Raw genomic sequence first — 20,555 nt, 5'->3', positions numbered from 1 at the left:
GTTAAAATCCCAGATTAGAAACTGGAAGACTAGAAGCTCTAGTCCTGCTTTAGGCAACAAGGCAGCTGGGTGACCCTTGGTCCAGCTACTTTTTCTCAGCCTTAAGAAGGAATCAATGGCAAAGCACTTTTGAAATCTTGCCGAGAAACTGCAGGGAGTTTCTAGGCAGTTACCACTGACTCATTTTCTGCCAGCCATTAAACCTGCTGAATAGCTGGCTTTCTCTTGGCTTTTCTGATAACTTCTCACTATTATTACTTTATTCTTTATGTATGGTTTCTCTCTCTCTGTTACTTTTAAGCGAGTTAAGGAAAAAATGCTGTACGTTGTGTCAAAAGCAAATATAAGGCCTTGAGGTCAACAGAAAGATAAAACAGAAATGGCTTCAATAGATGAATAACTGTCTATCTGGGAAATTGATTCTGCTCCGTCCCTTCCTCCCTTGGTTTGTAAGCCACAGACTAGAGAATTAAACAGGAAAATAGCTTGATTGTATAATTGTGGTAGATTCTCCTGAGATGCAGGAGAGAAGGGCTCTTTCCCAAGGAGCTAAGAGCCAAATCAGCCTTGGTATGCGGAAAGAGAGTCAGGAGGGAGACTCCCTAAAACATCACAAGATTTATCTGATAGTTATGTACAGTGTGCAATGATATGGTATAGTCCTGGGGTAGGCAACCTTGGCTCTTTTATGACTCGTGGACTTCAACTCCCAGAATTCCTGAGCCAGCATGGCTCAGCTTGGAAACCTTTCCCTTTTCCCTCAGCATGGCTGGCTCAGGAATTCTGGGAGTTGAAGTCCACAATTCATAAAAGAGCCAAGGTTGCCTACTCCTGGTATAGTCCATACTGGCATCCTTCAGATGACCTGGGGTACAACTTGCATAGTAATTGCTAAGCACATTTGATTTGTGCTTAGATTGTAAGCCACCCTGAGTCTTCGGAGAAGGGCGGGATATAAATGGGATTAAAATAAAAATAAATAAATAAATTGGCAACAAAACAAAACAAAACCATAGATATTAATGGATGGCCTCTGTGACTTGTAAAATTCTCAGTCATTTTGTTCATTTTTGGATCTCCCTGTTTCCACCTAAGCTATTTTTTTTAAATGCCAGTTTTAACATTTACCATGCTGATTTTCATTATTAGATTATCTTCAGTCTTTATAACATTAGAGTCTTCTGAGATTTATAAAGAACATGGCATTTGAGCAATGCATTCATTTTTTAAAACTAGAATGTACAGATGTGTTAGCTGAAGCTCCTGAGGGTTAAAATGAATAAATAACGGATAGAAATTTAAAGCAGCTTTGCTAATCTTCATTAGATATACACACTTTTATTTTAAAATATTATATTACCTGGATTTTTTTTTACCTAAAATGGATTTTTAATTATATGGATCCTCAATAGTAGTGAACTATTAAAGTGCCACATCCTTTATTATTATTATTATTATTATTATTATTATTATTATTATTATTATTATTATTATTATTATTATTATTATTATTATTATTATTATTATTAAAATTATTCATTCATTCAATTTTTATGGACATTCATCTCAATCAATGTCTCAGAGATTATAGCTTCACAAGAATAGGGAATAATATTGAAACTACTACACTAAGTCTAAACTCAGAGGATAAAAGATTCACCAACATAACCTCAAACTTCAACTGTAACAAATGTTGCAATTGCTACATACCACATCAAGAAGGAAAGGTCCCTCCTTAATAACCAGCAAAATATGTTAATTCATTATATGAATATTTAACTCTTTGAAAAATAAAATATTTCATAAATCAAGCATGGTCCAGGTGTTGCTTTATTTGACATATTTATAGAAGTACACGCAACTAATACAAAGAAGAGGGGATCAATCTATTTTCCAAAGCACCTGAAGGCAGGACAAGAAACAATAGATGAAAACTAATCATGGAGAGAAGCATCCTACAACTAAGGAGAAATTTCCTAACTGTGAGAACAATCAACCAGTGGAATGGCTTGCCTTCAGAAGTTGTGAGTGCTCCATCACTTGAAGCTTTTAAGAAGAGACTGGGAAGCTATTTGTCTGGAATGGTATAAGGTCCCTTGCTTGACCAGTGAGTTAGATTGGAAGACCTCCAAGATCCCTTCCAACTCTGTTATTCTGTTAAGTTTTCAGCCTTGGTCAGACAGAACAGATTTTGTGGGATTTATGAATCATATGTTAGTATGTTTTCTGCCATCACACAAAGGGAAGGAAGATATTAGTGCACTACAATCCAACACTTATTTTAGGTTTGTAGGTCACACTTTGTGGCTTTTAATGTACTTGAAGAGTTAAGGTAAGGTAAAGGTTCCCCCACACATGCGTGCTAGTTGTTTTTGACTCTAGGGGCTGGTGCTCATCTCCGTTTCAAAGCCGAAGAGCCAGAGCTTGTCCGAGGACATCTCCGTGGTCATGTGGCCGGGATGTCTAGACGCCAAAGGCGCACGGAACGCTGTTACCTTCCCACCGTAGTGGTCCCTATTTTTCTACTTGCATTTTTACGTGCTTTCAAACTGCTAGGTTGGCAGAAGCTAGGACAAGTAACAGCCGCTCACTCTGTTATGCGGCACTCGGGATTCGACCCACCAAACTGCCGACCTTCTGATCAACAAGCTCAGCATCCTAACCCACTGAGCCACCATGTCCCTTTTACTTAAAGAGTTACATAGGTCTTATTCTTTTAACATACCATATGACATCAAGATATACTCCCCCCAACAAACAGATCCCTTACACATGGATTCAATTAATCATTTAATTCAATTGTTTCAACCAGTCTACATCATGTTTATTAGATGAAGGGCATGACCTATATAAAGCACTAGTTACACTAATAGTTATTTATCATGATCTTATGCTTCAAGTCGCTACCATCATTTCAAGAAATGAAGATCAGCTCTGCAAAGAATGTGAAGGAAGGGTTTTCCAGGATTGCATCTGTGGTATGACTTGTCAAAGCAGCCATCTTATTTACAAAACCTGCATTGTTGCTTAAGAACCTGTTCCTGGCTGCTTCTAGTGGCTTTGTATATGGCTGATTTAATAATTTGAAATTATTATAATGATTCTTTCCTTTGAGGACCTAATGCATTTTATTTTGTGTTTTATGTAAATACGTTTTTCTTTTTAAATGCAATGTGGCAACTTGAAAGCTCTTGTACACTAAGGATCACCTTTTGCAAAGGCTTTGCAGAGCTCCTGTGCCCAACTTGCTGGCATCCAACAGAAGATGATTGATTTCAAGGGGTGTCTACCCAGATGTGTGAGGTCAAAAAGTCAAGATGGCAGCCATGATCACATGTTTAATCAGAATAGAGCTGGTCTTTTAGTCCAACTGACTGCTCAAACTGGAGACCCTATACCATTTCAGACAGATGGCTGCCCAATATTTTCTTTAAAACCTTCAGTGATGAAGCATCCACAACTTCTGAAGGCAAGCTGTTCCAGTGATTAATTGTCCTCACTATTAGGAAGTTTCTCCTTAATTCCAGGTTGCTTTTCTCCTTCATTAATTTCCATCCTTTTTTGTCTTTCCTTTTGGTGCTTTGTAATATAAGTTGACCCCCCTATTCTTTGTGGCAGTCCTTCAAATATCGGAATACTGCTATCATATTACCTCTAGTCCTTCTTTCTCTAGACTGGCCATATCTAACTCCTGCAACTGTTCTTCATATGTGTTTGTCTCCAGGCCTTTAATCATCTTAGTTGCTCCTTTGCATTTTTTCCAAAATCTCAACATCTTTTTTGTAATGTGGTGTCCAAAACTGTATGCAGTATTCCAGGTGTAGCCTTACTAAGGCTTTATAAAACGGTACTAATACTTCATGTGATTTTGATGTCCAAAGCCCTGTCTTTCATGTATGAAACAATACATAGTTAAAGCACTAGTAACATATTAAGTGAATAAAATGCCAAATGCAATCTGGGGCAAAGTTGTAGGAGATGACTAAGATGGGCCCGAGGGACGGAGTCAAACAATTAATCAATTACGAGTACCTCTGCACCCACAAGAGACTTAAATCCATTTCATCCTGAGTTCCATTGACTCTTATATACTGCCAATTTACTTGGATCACCTGTAGTTCAGATTCTTGTAGAAACCTTAAGCTTGCAATAAATCTTTATACCCATTTGAACTGATTTCCTGGTGCTCGACAAAAGTATTATAAAGTTGCACATGTATTACTGGAAATTTAAGAAAAAGAAAAGCAAAGTTTTTTGGTGGCAATATACTGTTTCTGTAAATTGCTTAGAGCAGTGGTCTTCAAGCTTGGCCTTTTTATGACTTGTGGATTTCAACTCCTAGAATTCCTCAGCCAGGCACACTGGCTGAGGAATTCTGGGAGTTGAAGTCCACAAGTCATAAAAGGGCCAACTTTGAAGACCCCTGGCTTAGAGAGTGCTGTAAACCACTATGAAGAAGCATATACAGTAAGTCTACTGAGTTTTGTATTGTTAATTCTCTGGCATTAGGAAGAGTTCTCTCTTGGATTCAATTCATCTTTTTTCTGAGTTAAACAACAAATTGTGGAGTTTCTACATGTGATCCCATTCACTTCAAGCAGACCAACTAAGAGGCCTTTAGAACTGAATAGGTAAAGTGTTGGGCAATTATAGCTAATTGATAGAGCTACCTTATATATACTTTCTAAATAAAATTAATTGTCAAGTCTACAGGATTACTATATCCACAAAAATATTCAGATAAGGATATAAAATATTCTGCAAAAAGACCAACAAATATTGATATTTTAAAATAAATGGCTCTAACTTTAAGATCTTGTGTAGATTTGAACTTCATTTTATAAATTGCTTGGTTTATACATTAAATATCACGAGTAATTTTACTTCTCTCTTCTCCAAAGTAATATAAACCTCCTGCAAGTTAAATAGACTTATAATTTATTTTCTAATAAACTTTGGCCAAGGGATTTACTTTTTTAATCTGAAAGTCAATTAAAAATTGGCATTTTTTTCTTGTACAATATATATAAAATAAGGTTTATTCATAGGGTTTTTTTATTAACATGATTGTTTACTTTGAGTGAGAGGGATGCGTTGACTCAGTGGGTTAGGATGCTGAGCTTGTCAATCAGAAGGTTGGCAGTTTGGCAGGTCGAATCCCAAGTGCCGCATAACAGAGTGAGCGCCTGTTACTCGTCCCAGCTTCTGCCAACCTAGCAGTTCGAAAGCACGTAAAATGCAAGTAGAAAAATAGGGACCACTATGGTGGGAAGGTAACAGTGTTCCGTTCGCCTTTGGCGTCTAGTCATGCCGGCCACATGACCACGGAGACGTCCTCGGACAAGCGCTGGCTATTCGGCTTTGAAATGGAGATGAGCACCGGCCCCTAGAATTGGAAACGACTAGCACACATGTGCAGGGGAACCTTTACCTTTACCTTTTTACTTACTTTGAGTATCTAATGCATTTTCATTATTTTGTGTTTTATGTAAACATATTTTTGAAATGCAAAGTAGCAATTTGAGATTCAGAACATTAGGTAGACAATCGATAATGCACAAAATATTCTAGTTTTAGTCCTTGTTGATCTTCCAGCTCAAGTGCACATTATATTCATTTGTTCATTAGTCTCACTCCTCTAGTTCCTAATTCTGGAATGATTTATTGTGGTTCAGTTTTATTGTACACAAAAGCCACCACAAATCACACAGCCAAACATAATTTCAGTTTTCACTTAGGGCACCTGCAGAAAAATAATTTCTTTCTTGAAATGAGACATGGTTACTTGAATGATTCTAGATAATAAATACAGAGAAGCTAACTCAAGTCATATTTCTAATACTTCAGTGTGAAAATTTCCCTGCAGGGATATTCAGTAGATAAGATACACTGGCTTTCTGAAAAAATGATCTTAACAGACCTTACTTCTCGTTAGCTGTGATATGTATAAGATTGGCATACAAGCCCGAAGTATGACTTTGAGTTCTGTTCAGTTTCTATTAGTAAAGCTTAATAAGTGTCTATAATTTATATGATATGCAAGCCTATCTGGAAAAACAAAAACAAATATACAAGAATATATTTAAGTCCGGCTTCTTTGTGGTTTCATGATTACTACAATTAGCATTTTTGAATTGAGATCAAATACTTTTTTCAGCTAACAGGATGGTTCCCCAACAAAAAATGTAACCTGAAAACACATGTCCAATGCCCAAATCTCACAGGACTAAAGACATTTTAAAGCTCTCTTTGTATTTTGATAGGCTTCTATGTGCAGCATCCATGTGTTAATTTGAGAATTCTAGTAATTCTGAATTTGATTTTTCCTATGCTGAAAGCCTTTATCCTGAAAAATCCTTTAACATATCACCACCTTAAATTTGCTAACGAAAACATCAAAATATCTTTGATAACCAGACTCACATTTTACCATGTATATAAACTATACACTGCTCTGATTATCACTTTGCTAAGTTTGAGGATAACCATTCAAGCACGGCTGTCTTACTGCCTCCAGCAGCCTGTTAATCTTATTCTACCTCTTTGTTTGAAATTGTCTCTTGTGAAAAAGTACTATATAGATTTATTGGGCATGTTCTGATTCATGTTCTAAAATGCATTTGTTTTGCAAGTAAAGTCAACTATTTTACTAAACTCCACACTAAACCAGAATGCTAAATTTGGCTAGAACCAATACAAATTAGTCTTAATTGAAAAAGATGATACTATAAAAGGACTTTTATTTTTACTATTTTCCAAATTTCCTATACATGTCTGAAATAAATCAGATGTCAGATAAATATTTTTATGTATTATATACAATGGAAGAATTGGAACAAGTGATACTAGAAATGGTATCTAATGTCAGTAGGGCTGTTCACGTTGAGTTGAATGTTGACAATCAATGTATTATCTGGGTTGAATCCATATAATAAAAAGGGCAATATAATTTGCCTGACCAAAGCTCTAGATGCTGTTTTTAAATAAGAACAATACAGTAATATTTCCATTTTATAGATGTAGAGTAATTTCACTTAATGTCATCATTATAATCAAGCTATTAAAATTACATTTTAAAGAACTACATTTGAGCTTATAAGTGCCCCTTATTTTGAAAAGCATTATTCACTAGAAAGCAACAAGATTGCTTGTAAAAATATGTACATAATAATGTAAAATCAAATGCTTAGCCTGTTATTTGTGCAGATAAACAGAACATACAAACGTATAGTAAATAACAGACTCAGTTGCTCATTTGCAGCTTAATGTACTTCAGAAATTTATTGCTTATGGGGAAAAAATAGGAGGACAGACCACTATGTATAATGCCAGCTACTGAATGAATGGAAGATTATAACTGGGGGAAAAATCACATATAAATACATAGTCTCTCTCTGAATTACTTTCTCAAAACCCTTTCTGCAATGTCTAAATTACATATTCCACATGATCTGTTACCTCAATTTTTCCCTAATTCTTCTTCGTACACATTCAAAATTTTGTGTTGCTGAAACACCGTTGATAAAAGCTACAGACAAGCAACTCCAGTAACTGTGATATTTTATACTTCACTGCAATCTGTTCTAAGAAAACAATGCTCTTCACAGATAACTTACATGAAGAAAACTAGCAGCCATGGAGTTTCAGACATAGCATTATGCAAACATGCTGTTTTCAAGTTTAATATATTAGTCTGTTGTTTATAAGCCAAGGCCAAAGGAGGGAGAGGAAGAAAATAAAATAAATTTATACAAAATATTGCACAAATATCTGAAACCAGTGCAAGCTTACTAAATGGCATTGAATTTATTATTTGTCTGTGCTAAAGTGAAAAGATTAAGCCACAATGTTAGAGAGCATCTTCAGATGTGACTAAATGGATTGAGAAGAAACCATAAGAGAACAAGAGTCGCCGCCCTAATTTGGCTCTTACTTCAAAGTACATTTATTCAGTTTTTTAATACTAAGAAGTGCAAGCTATATCTGCACTTAAGTAAGTGGGGGTTCAGAGCTTCTAAATATAACTAAACATTTGAGAAGAAACCTGTAAGAAAATATTGAACAGGATAACTGTTGCTGCAGCCTAAGAGACCTGGAAGGATTTTTATTTGGGATTCACATGAACATTGAAAATTATCATAGAGTCTTCTCTGATTGAGTGTTACCAATGATCCGAATTGCTAATGTAAGCTGATCTTTTCTGGAAAAACTTTCAAACCTGCATTAGGTATGAGCTGCTCTTTGTTATTGCTATTCTTTAAGGTCAAGAAGATGAAAGCAGTGAATAAAATTATACCTAGCCAATTTGGTCTAGTAGAGAATCAGTTTGGCTCTGGTGGTACAGCGACCCCAACCTTTTGGGCACTAAGGACCGGTCCTGTGGAGAGGTTTTTCCATGGACCAGAGGGGCTGTGGTTTCATGTGCTGGCTACATCCTGCAGATAGGGCTTCACTATGTCAGCAGTTTCTGACATGCCATAGACCGGTGCCGGTCCATGGACCGGGGGGGTGGGACCCCTGGTCTAGTGGATAAGGCACCAGTCTAGAAAGTGGAAGACTGTGAGTTCTAGTCTCACCTTTGCCATGAAAACCAGTTGTGTGACCTCTCAGTGTCTCTCAGTCTCACAGGGTTGGGAGGAGGAAAATAGGAAGAGGAAGGTGTGTTGGATATGTTCACTGCCTTGACTTGTTTGCAAAAATAATAAAAGGCAAGATATAAATAAACAAACAAACAAATAGCTTCAACCTAGTCCACCAAGCAACAAAAATATTAAACAAATAAACAAGAACAACATATAAAACAAGTAGCTTAGCATTTCTTGACAACACTTGGGGCCTGCCTAAGATATACAGTACAGTATGTAGTAACGACTGATGTCCATGGGCAGGGAGGGGGATAGCAGACCAGATTAAGAAGGTGGCCTTAAATGCTTGATCAAAGCAAGATTCCTTTACCATGTGATGCAAGCAAAAGAGATGAAGTTGGACTTGAGCAGTCTTAACTATTTTGTCTTTTTATAGCCGCACACACACTCAGCATCCCCGATCTAACAGATGTACTTTTGCAGAGCTCCTCAGAGAATGTTCAGATAATTTATGCATCTGGTCTCCTTGTATTTGGCATGTATGTTTAATTTTTAAAAATATGGGTACGAGCACTTTATCTTTATTGTTGTTTAGCCTGCTGCTTTTTAGAGCATTTGTTTGCTGCGATCCTAATTATATATTGTTTTCCTGACAGGTTCTATTATTGTTTATTATACATGCCATTAACTCATGTTAGCAGGATTGATAAAAAATTAACTTAACTTTTCGGAGAATATTGTGGGACTTATAGTGGTGAAGCAAGAAAATCAATCAAAAAGCCATATAGAATAGGAATGGATAAAAAAAATAAGAAAAATAAATCTCAATCTAGACTTCTGGACTCTTAATTGATAAAAATTCAAAGGATCATTCATCAGTCTCTGTCTTTTGCCTCAACCTTGCTGGTCACCGATAAGAAGAAATTTATCCAACTCTTACAGAAATTCAAGCAGTAGAGATAGATTCAGAAGATGACCAGGCTGAGCCTGAGGGAAGGGTCAAACACATCATCAGTCATGAGTCCTTTTGTGCCCACAAGAGATCTAAGTCCAGCCCACTATGAATTCCTTATTTACTATCAAACTGCTTCAGTTGTAGAGTGCTTGAGCTTGTAATATATCTTTATACTCATTTGAACTGCCTGGATCTCCTGATTTCTCTGGTGCTTAACATTTCATTTGCATACAAAAGCTGAATGTTACTTTCAAAAGGTGAATTGTTCATGATTTCAGTTAGCAATATGTTTTGGGGGTTTGTGTAACATGATTTAGCTAAACCAATGGGGGAAAAATCAGTATTATTCCATCTCTACATTGAAGATCCAATTAAGATAATAAGAAGGGCAGAGAAGGTAGTTCTCACACAGTGTCTCCTAGATCTAGAACATTTTTGTATACTACGTGGGAAAGACCTTGGCAAGTGGGGCAAAGAGATGCAGCCTAGGTAATGGTCAGATAAGAGTCAGCATAGTAAGCAGATGGAAAGTGAGGAGAGTAAGAGATTCAGAAGGGTTCCTCCCTAGTTTCTTGGACTGAAAAGGAAAAATTGTCAAACTTAGGAAACTAGGAGTCAAAGCAGTTCAAATAAATAAAGGTTTATTACATGCTAACACTCTTTACAAAAATCTGAACTACTAATGATCGAAGCAAATTGGCAATAGATAAGAGTCAATGGAATTCAAGGTGGGCTGGTCTTAGATCTTTTGTGGGTGTGAAGGGACTCAAGACTGACAAAGCACTTAATCCTTCCCTCGGCTCAGCCTGGTCATCACTTACATAGTGGGAGAATTGTACTTTCAGATTTGCAAGATTTTTTTTATGTAGCTTTACAATAAAGCAGAATTATTGTAAAGCTACGTTGTGTCTAGTGTTCCTGGTAAAGTTATTTCTCAGATTACTTTACCTCTAGTCTACCACTGAAACAGGTTTTCAGATTTTCTATTTGGCTGTATCCACTCAATGTCCCTAAACGAGCTCTCAGAGTTTGAAAGACTGGGTACTCATCAAAGGAGAGAGTACACAGTTTACTTATTCAGCAGTACAAGACCTACATTTGCAATACAAGATGTTTTTGATCTTGTGGATGGTGAGTTAATGCTTTTGGGTTGAAGCTGTGGGATTGTGTTCTATACTGTGGAAGGTCTGCTTGGATTGTGGTTGGAGATAATGAAATTCAGAATGTGTTCATGAATAAAATCAACTGCATTATGGACCTATAAAGATTAGTGTTCTAATTTGTATTGATTTCAGGGCAAAGATCATCATCTACAAGTTTTTAAAGGAATGACTATGGCTCTTTGCATAATTCATAACATTCTATATAGATTTTTATTCTCTAGACCCAAAGGTATTCTACAGTAGTCTCTGCCAACACATTTGTTTTGATTATTCAGATCTGAATTCTTTAACAATAGCAAAATACAAATGAAAGCAGCGACACATGAGACAGAGAAGTATAGAAAGCTTATGTTTGGGTTTTTTTTTTGCTTTTCCATGTCATTACTGCATGAAATAGTTATCAACACCCTGACTGTCTAAATAAAACTTAATCCCTCCTCACCCACTGTGCGTCCAGCTCCCTCATTTCCAATCTTGGGTCAACGATTTTATTTATTAATGATTTTATCTGCTCTGTTCTATGATTGTTGATTGTAATGTTTTTTAATGCTTTTAATTTTTATGTTTTTATGCTGTAAGCTGTCCAGAGTTATGGGATACAAGATGGGTGGCAAATCAGTTTTGTAAATAAATAAATAAACAAATGAACAAACTTGTGTACTGTACAAGGCTTTTACCTGATGCGAGCTCTATGTCATGACTAAATTCCCACATTAGAATTCTCATCTTTATAGTTTTGTAAATGAACATTTGTTTCATCAACCAGGTAAATATTCACTATCGTGGCTGGAGGACTTGTTCAATATAAGAATGAATGGATATATCAATACCTAAAATGCCAGTCTTTGAAATTTACTGGTGGAAAAATGGTCTAACTTTTCCAGCAACAGCTTATCCAGAAATCTTACTGACCAGAATATTTCATTGACTATTGATATATCTCAGCAATTTAAACATTACTGGTAAAGAATTGAAGTCTTGTTTAAGCATAACAAATTTTGCTAGGAACGTGAGCTCTATTAGAGCTCAACAATATATTTTCATTTGAATGTTGATGAAAAAAATCCCAGAGTTTCACCTGAGTTCTCGAACATTATTTTTGAATTGAGTATTTATAATGTTGTATATGCATTTGGAAATGAATTTATTTAAACTAAGCAAGAACTACGATTGAAAAGTTGACTAAAAAAATTAGGATAGAAATGAGCTCTATGGAGGAAACTGCTTAGCAATTCTTTGATAAAATAATCTTTGGCATATTCTTACAAGATATCACAACCTCTTAAGTTAAGGAAGAACAGTCTTCTAAAAGATGAATACTTAGCAGAAGCACTAAGATATACAGTTTGAGTAGTAAAATGTTTTGTGAGGATATGTGTTAAATATTTCAGAGAATACATTAATGGAGTGATGCAATGAAATATTCAGGATGGATGACACTAATGCATAACCTTCAAAGAGGGATGTCTGAGGAACTTAATAACTATTAATTCAGTAAAAACTGATTTGACATTCATAAAGAAATAATACTTTATGCTGATTCTAATTTTCATAAGTGATTGCCAAAAGTTGAAAATTGTAAAGGTTTTTTTTGACTCAGGTTTGACTTCTGATAAATTACAGGTAATCCTGGATTTACAACAGTTCACTTAATGATTGCTTGAAGTTACAACAACACTGAAAAAAGTGACTTATGACCATTTTTCACGCTTATGACTGTTGCAGCATCCCCATGGTCATATGATTTACATTCGGATGCTTGACAACTGACTCACATTTATGACGGTTGCAGTGTCCCTGGATCCCCTTTTGCAACCTTCTGACATGCAAAGTCAGTGAGGAAACCAGATTCACTTAACAACCATATTACTAATTTAACAACTGCAATGATTGACTTAATAAATGTGGCAAGAAAAGTAGTAAAATGGGGCAAAACACTCTTAACAAATTTCTCATTCAGCAACATAAATTTTTGGGCTCAAGTTGAGGACATGTTGTTTTCTTGACAAAAATGCAGAAATATTATGCCACAATATTTATTTATTTATTTATTTATTTATTTATTTATTTATTTATTTATTTATTCGGTTTATATACCACCCCACTCCCAAAGGACTCAGGGCGGTTTACAAGGCAAAATTTAAAAACAATACAATATAAAATAAAAATAAAATAAAATTAAGTCTAGCCGCAAAAAAATTAAAATCACAATTTAAAAACATTAAACCCCTCAGTCCAGACCAGATAGCTCAAAGAGCCAGGTTTTTAGGTCCCGGCGAAATGAACAAAGGTCGGGGGCAGTCCGGAGTTCCGTTGGCAGTTGATTCCATAGGGCAGGCGCGCCCACAGAGAACGCCCTCCCCCTGGGGATCGCCCGTCGGCAATCCTTGACCGGCGGTACCCTGAGGAGGCCCTCCCTGTTGGAGCGCACAGGACGATGGGAAATTAACGCTGGCAGCAGGTGCTCCCTCAGATAATCCAGGCCCATGCCACTTAGGGCTTTATAGGTCATCATCAGCACCATTTTCTTGTGTGTGTGTGTGTATGTGTTTGTGTTTGTGTGTGATGCTACTTGTTTACAACCCAGACTACTCCAAAGCCCATTCTACTCCCATTCTACTCCACCTTTATAATGATTTCTCATGTAAATAGTAGATGTGATCAAAGTCAGAAGAAAATAGAGCAGAACTTGAAAACAATGGAGAATGTGAATGCACGATACAGCATTTAACTCTTAAAAAAACTTTTTGTGTCTGATTTTTAAGGATTTAAGCATAATATGGAATATGTCTTCATCTTGAATTAGTAAATTTGTGCAGATTAGTCTACTTCCTTACTACTTTCAATCTTATAGTAACTTTATAATAATATGGTATTGATGCTATATTTTTGTTTCATGTTTTCAAAATACATAATTTACCTTTCGGTTACAACAAACCTAAATTGTGCATTAATACTTACCCTTGGAGTGCTTTTTCTCCAAACCAATCTCCTTTTCCTAGAGTACGAAGAAATATAGGATCTTCCCCAGGTGAATCTTCACGAGTGACATTTACCTAATTAGATGGTAATGCAAAGTAAGTTAGTAAGTCAGTGTATGTTTATCTCTCTCTCTCACACACACAAGCATACAGAATCTCAAGCACACAGAATATTAATAGTAGTAAGAACAAATAACTATTTTCCAGCCTCAGGTGCCAAGTGGAACACAGGACTAATAATGTACACTGCAGAATAGCTTCTGGAAACATCACTGAGGTATATTAGAAAAGCATTTAGAGCACACTTGCGACATCATGTGACATGTTGCGACATAGCGCAACTCCTTTTGCATTGCCGGCAATGGGATGGGCGCAGCTTCGGTATGATGAAACCAGCCTGTGGGCCGGCAGTTTGACACCCTGATTTAGAGCATGTAGGGAAAATCCCAGATTTAAATAGTTGTCATCTTTGGAAGACTTTAGAGTTCAATATTTGAATTTCTATGCCTATTGAAAATACTAAAAGCATCTTTTGATGTAAAACATGATCCAGGAATAATAATACAAGACTATTTGCATATAATTAGCTTGAGAAACTACCTGAGTTCTTCTGATCTCATCAACTTCCAAAGAAATTAGAAATTTATTCTGAACGGAACTGAGAGTCCTGCCCTTATTTTGGTAGCTACTGTATTTATTTATTTACAGAATATAATCAGCTCCAGTCAATTCTCTAAGAATGTGCAGGAAAGATCAACTTTGAGGATGGGAAAAGCTTTTCTCCCAGTCAGCAGAACTTCCTAAAATTTAATTTCACTAGCACAGTTTTAAAGGTTTCTACACATCTTTTTTAGCCAAATAAAAATTGGTTGTTGCAACCTTCCACGATCCATGACTGACAAAGCATAACAGTGTAAGATACCTGCCATACAAGTCAGAAATTCAATACCCATTGAGAATTTAAATTAAAGTTTTAAATATTTAAGAACTGGCATCAACCAGTAATTTCTTCTCTGAGAAGATCTTATCTTCAGAAGAACTTCACTGAGGCCTTCTATAGTTTAATAAAGCTGGATGGAACTTTCTTCTTCATAATAATAGAAATACTGAGCGTAAAGTGCAGAATATCACAGAATTAAGAATTGTCCTACTCATCTGAACGAATATTATGAGCTCATCTAATATTAAGTTATATTCAGATATTGAAGTAATATAGATGGGGAGTTTGTGTATCTCTTATTACATCTAGATTGCTTAAGACAAGCCATTGTTTTGTAAGTAGGCTATTAGTAAGAAGGCTAAGCATTATTGGGATCAAATATGTGCTTTAAATCAGAGAATTCTTCTTAAAATAAATGTATAATTGAAACCAGAGATTCATTTTTAAGTATGATGGATTAGCAGTTGGAGGAAAAAAACATGGAACTTTGTTTTTGCATATGATAACTACAGAACTACTATATATAGATTTTTGTATGCCCAAAGATGGAATGACTTACAGATTCCCACAATGGAAGAATGGATGATGATGATATTGGAACCAGGTAAATGGCAAAATTAACTACTCTGATTAAAGAAAAGTTTTTTTCTAGCTTTGTGTCTATGTGGAAACTACTTCTGGACTTTTTGACAGAATTTTTTGACAGAATCTTAAAGAAATGCTACATTAATTTTGGAACTGGACAATTAGAATAGCTTACAATTATAGAAATACTGTGTATTATTGAATTTTAGATAAAAAGGTTAATGTATTTTATACCTATAAAAATACTGAAATAAATTAAACTTTTCTTATTTCTTTTCTTTTCTTCTTATTCCTTTTGCACCTTCACCTTTCTTTTTTCTTCATAATTGTTTTTCTTCGTTTTTATATTTTATCTTTTGCAGAAATTTTAATAAAGTACATTTTAAAAAGACGTTAATGTCAAGACGTTTGCATTAACTGCTGGATATTTGTATATTAAAATATCTGTTCTGGGCTAGTAGTGGGTGAAATCTCCTCAGCCTCTATCAGATTGACTGAGAAATATTTAGCTATCACCTAGCCTCTCAAAAAAACCCAAACACCTTGAAAGTCACTTGATTTACTTTTTTCTTTCCTATTTATCTACTTAAATCTCAACACTTTCCATCTGCCTGGCATGAAACCCAAGTCTGAATTGCCATATCTGGGTCAAGTGACCACTAAGTGGCAGCAGAAAAATTAAGGAAACTTCAGAAGCTTGATAGCATTTTTTCCAACTAAAAGGCTACAGTTTACTTCATCACATTTATGGAAAGGCTAAACTGATTTAAATTGGGATTTAAATTGGGATGAGGAGGGGAAGACAGATTAGAAGTACCTTGTCTACCCACAATTGTTATTCTGCTTGTTGATAACTTTTGACATAGCCTGAAACCTTTTTGTATGAGTTCAGCAAACTCCTTCTCAATCGTGGTCTTAAAGTCTATTTTTTCGAAAAATGATCATACTGAGATCTATAATAGCATGTTCTGAGAGACTGAAAAAACCTAATTATTATGTTGTCCTTGTTATAATTCCTGATGGATTTTGTACAAAATTGTGGTTTTGTTGGAAAATATCACTGTAGGAGAAGCGTATGTGAAGACACCTCGAACCTTTTGTATACGTGTTGGGGCTAGCAATGGCCTGTTGGTACAGATGTGGGGGTACAGTAGACATATGTATTTGTTGCAGTTCAATTCCCATATTATTATTCCTGTTCTGCTGTTTGTTACTTTTGAGAATCTGTTGGGCAACTGTCTATATGCAAATATGGAATGCAGTGCCATTATCTAGTATGGGTTGTAGGTTATTAATAAGTGACTTGAACTGTGAACTGTAGGTAACCACCACCAGAGTCTGCTGTTTTTGTCTTTTAATAGGTTCCTCCTGGGTATCATTCTGGCTTTACTAGTTCATCTTTTGATCTTGGTTGGATAATTTGGTCTCCGAATGACTGATTTAATTCTACCAGTTGAGGATCTCTGTCAAGTGGGTAAAACAAATATATTTGTAGCCTACAGCCTGGTTTTATTTTATAGATAGATCAAAGCTAGGGAGGATAGTGGAGTGGAAGCTGCTGAAGTTTTGGTGGAATTTGATTATTTTATCCCAAGGTGTCAGATAATTAAATTGTCATTAATGAATCTCAGATAAAGAGGTTTTCCAGAGAGAAGAGTTGACAAAGTATTGTAATAGAATCAGCCATGAAGAGGTTGGTATATTGTGGCCCATGGCTGGGCAACTGATTTGCCTAATGCTGGGAAAGATTGAGGGCACTAGAAGAAGGGGACGACAGAGAATGAGGTGGCTGGATGGAGTCACTGAAGCAGTAGGCATGAGCTTAAATGGACTCCAGAAGATGGTAGAGGACAGGAAGGACTGGAGGAACGTTGTCCATAGGGTCGCGATGGGTTGGACACGACTTCGCAACTAACAACAACAACAACAGACACTCAGTTTAGATGCAACAGACCCATCTAAAACCCATTTGACTATTGTCTGTGGAAATTTCAGTTATCCAGGTCATGGTTGTCCCAAAGGTGCTTTTTCCAAAGGCAACTAGACTTTGTTTCTTCCTGGAAGACATTTTGCATCTCATCCAAGATGCCTGTTCAGTTCTGACTGAATGGTGTGTATATGTGTGGAATGGAAGGAGTTATATGTCTTGCAATCATCTGGTTGTTACCACTCTCTCTGAGTCATTGAGGCCACTTGGCGGTTTATCTGTAACCTCAGGGTCACCTGACAAAGAGTGGAAATGGAGGTGGAACCTTCTCGTAACTGCTGTGAAAGGATTGTAAATAGGAGCTAGGTGGTGTCTTATGCCTCCCCCTCTGTTGAGAGAGGGCTACTCAGTTTTAACATAGATGGCCTCTCTGACACCCCCCTCCTTTCAAACCAGTGGTCCCTTCAATTTATTCTTATTTTATTTATTTCCAAATTTTAACATACTTTTTATTTTATTACAATATTTATTAATGCAAAAATACAAAAGAAAATAGGGAGAAAAAAGGAAAAGGAAAAGTGTAGGGCAAAGGGAAAAAAGAAAGAAAAGGCGCTGACTTTCCACACCCTTTGATGCAGTAGAATAAGATAACATCAAACATCAACCTTTTACTTTTACATAATAAAAACTATGTTATCATCATCATCATCATCATCATCATCATCACCATCATCTTAGCCATTGTCTACCCAACTGAAGGATGAAGGCCTCCTCCGCATGTTATACAGGATGTTATATACGTTTGACAAAAGGGACGCGGTGGCTCAGTGGGTTAGGATGCTGAGCTTGTCAATCAGATGGTCGGCAGTTTGGCGGGTCAAATCCCGAGTGCCGCGTAACAGAGTGAGCGCCTGTTACTCATCCCAGCTTCTGCCAACCTAGCAGTTCGAAAGCACGTAAAAAAATGCAAGTAGAAAAATAGGGACCACTCCGGTGGGAAGGTAACAGCGTTCCGTGCGCCTTTGGCGTCTAGTCATGCCGGCCACATGACCACGGAAACGTCCTCGGACAAGCGCTGGCTCTTTGGCTTTGAAACGGAGATGAACACCGGCCCCTAGAGTCGGAAACGACTAGCACGCATGTGCGGGGGAACCTTTACCTTTACCTTTATATACGTTTGACAGCAGCAAGATTACATTTTGCACAAAAGTGGAAGGACACTTTGATTCCTACAATGGATGAATGGTTGCAAAAGTTAGCAGAGATGGCCAAATTGACTGCTTAGATCAGGGATAGGCAACGTCCGCTCTTTTATGATTCATGGACTTCAACTGTCGTTTTCTCTTGCTTTAACGCTTAATTATGGAGCTGAGATCCAAGGATGAATTCAAAGAATTCCAAATACATCTTTAATCTGCAGTGTTTTTACAGATTTAGCAAATGCATTTTTTTAAAAAAAAACCTACTGAATTTCAAAAGTATTTTGCAACATGTGCTGAGTAGTTAACCTATCAAAACTGATATATGAGGACTAGATCAATAGTAGATTTCCTGGACATATTTTTGATATCATACATGTTTATATTTTCATACAGGTTAGAGAGCATTTACAGAATGCAGTAATGGATGGAAAAAAATTAAACATGCAAATACGCTTTGACAGGTACGCAATCATTCCTGTCAAGCAGTGAATAGGTCTAAATAAGCAAACAACTTGGGAAGCTCAATGTTTATCCGAACACGAAGTCACAACATTTAATCAAATATGAAAGCGTATATATATCCTCTTAGCGTTTGCAAAAGAAAAAGCAATGGCTTGTGTCTCATCCCCGTAAGTCATTTTCCTTTGAACGGTGTCAGAAAAGCTTACCTTTCCTTTGCTGATTATGAAGAAAGTGTCTCCTCGAGCACCTTGCCTAATAATGTACTCTCCATTTTCATAGTGTGTCTGTGGGGGACAAAATGCAAAAGACAAAAGGAAGCAAATCAGAACATGTCACGTAAAATGAAACACTTCATTGTTTCGTGAAGAAAACATAGGTGGACGTGTCACAAACCCTGATAATTCTATGCAAAGCTTAACTCTAACTACAGGATAGAGTTCGACTTACGACCACAACCGATGACCAAAATTGCTAAGCGAGACATTTGTTAAGTGAATCAATTGTTAAGTTAGTGACATGGTTGTTAAGGGAATCTGGCCTTCCCACTTACTTTGCTAGTCAGAAGGTCGCAAAAGATGATCACATGACCCTGGGGCACGGCAACCGTCATAAATATTTATCAGTTTCTAAGAGTCTGAATTTTTATCCTGTTAACATGGGGATGCTGCAATAGTTGTAAGCGTGAAAAACGGTCATGTCACTTTTTTTCAGTGCCATTGTAACTTCGAATGGTCACTAAATGAACTCTTTGTAAGTCAAGGCTTACCTGTACATCCAGCAGAAAACTCCCAATAATATTTTTTTTACCTTGACCACAACCATCTTTTGTCAGTTTATAGTACAGGAAGAGGAACTAAAGAGCCTCTTGTTGCGAGTGAAGAAGGAGAGTGCAAAACTTGGGTTGAAACTAAACATTAAGGAAACCAAGATCATGGCATCCGGCCCTCTCAACTCCTGGCAAATAGATGGGGAAGAAATGGAGGTAGTGACAGATTTTATTTTCCTGGGCTCCAAGATCACTGCAGATGGGGACTGTAGCCAAGAAATTAAAAGACGCTTGCTCCTGGGGAGGAAAGCCATGGCAAATCTAGACAGCACACTAAAAAGCAGAGACATCACCCTGTCAACAAAAGTGCGTATAGTCAAGGCTATGGTCTTCCCAGTTGCAATGTATGGTAGTGAAAGCTGGACCATAAGAAAGGCTGAGCGCCAAAGAATTGAAGCCTTTGAACTATGGTGCTGGAGAAGACTCCTGCGAGTCCCTTGGACTGCAAGGCGATCAAACCGGTCAGTCCTAGAGGAGATCAACCCTGACTGCTCTTTAGAAGGCCAGATACTGAAGTTGAAACTCAAATACTTTGGCCACCTAATGAGAAGGAAGGACTCACTAGAGAAGAGCCTAATGCTGGGAAAGATTGAGGGCAATAGAAGAAAGGGACGACAGAGAATGAGGTGGCTGGATGGAGTCACTGAAGCAGTAGGCGTGAGCTTAAAAGGACTCCAGAAGATGGTAGAGGACAGGAAGGCCTGGAGGAACATTGTCCATAGGGTCGCGATGGGTCGGACACGACTTCGCAACTAACAACAACAACAAGTACACACTGAGGCATTTTTTCCCCTTCTTTAATGTTTTCCTGCAAGTGCAGAGTCAGCATTTATTTCTTTTTGATCAATCAAGTGTTAATTATTGGATGCAACAGGAATTGATAAACCGCTTATTACCTGAGTCGGACATTGTGGGCCGAGAAAGAGTGA

General features: G+C 36.9%; 1 protein-coding gene across 2 annotated transcripts in view; it reads right to left on the bottom strand.

Moving 5' to 3' along the window:
• PRKG1 (protein kinase cGMP-dependent 1) overlaps nucleotides 1–20,555 on the bottom strand; it is a gene marked incomplete at both ends in the record, with an annotated part of 850,316 nt that overhangs the window by 146,326 nt on the left and 683,435 nt on the right. For both annotated transcript variants that reach the window (XM_083364786.1, XM_083364785.1), the window contains 2 exons: nucleotides 13,665–13,759; nucleotides 19,007–19,084. In XM_083364786.1, coding sequence (XP_083220912.1) covers nucleotides 13,665–13,759; nucleotides 19,007–19,084 — 173 coding nt within the window. The remainder of the gene's footprint in view (nucleotides 1–13,664; nucleotides 13,760–19,006; nucleotides 19,085–20,555) is intronic.

Source organism: Vipera ursinii (genome assembly GCF_947247035.1).
Source record: "Vipera ursinii genome assembly, chromosome: 5".
In the NCBI taxonomy this organism is placed as follows: domain Eukaryota; kingdom Metazoa; phylum Chordata; class Lepidosauria; order Squamata; family Viperidae; genus Vipera; species Vipera ursinii.
Note: the sequence above shows the minus strand (reverse complement) of the source record. Positions and strands in the feature narration are given on the sequence as shown.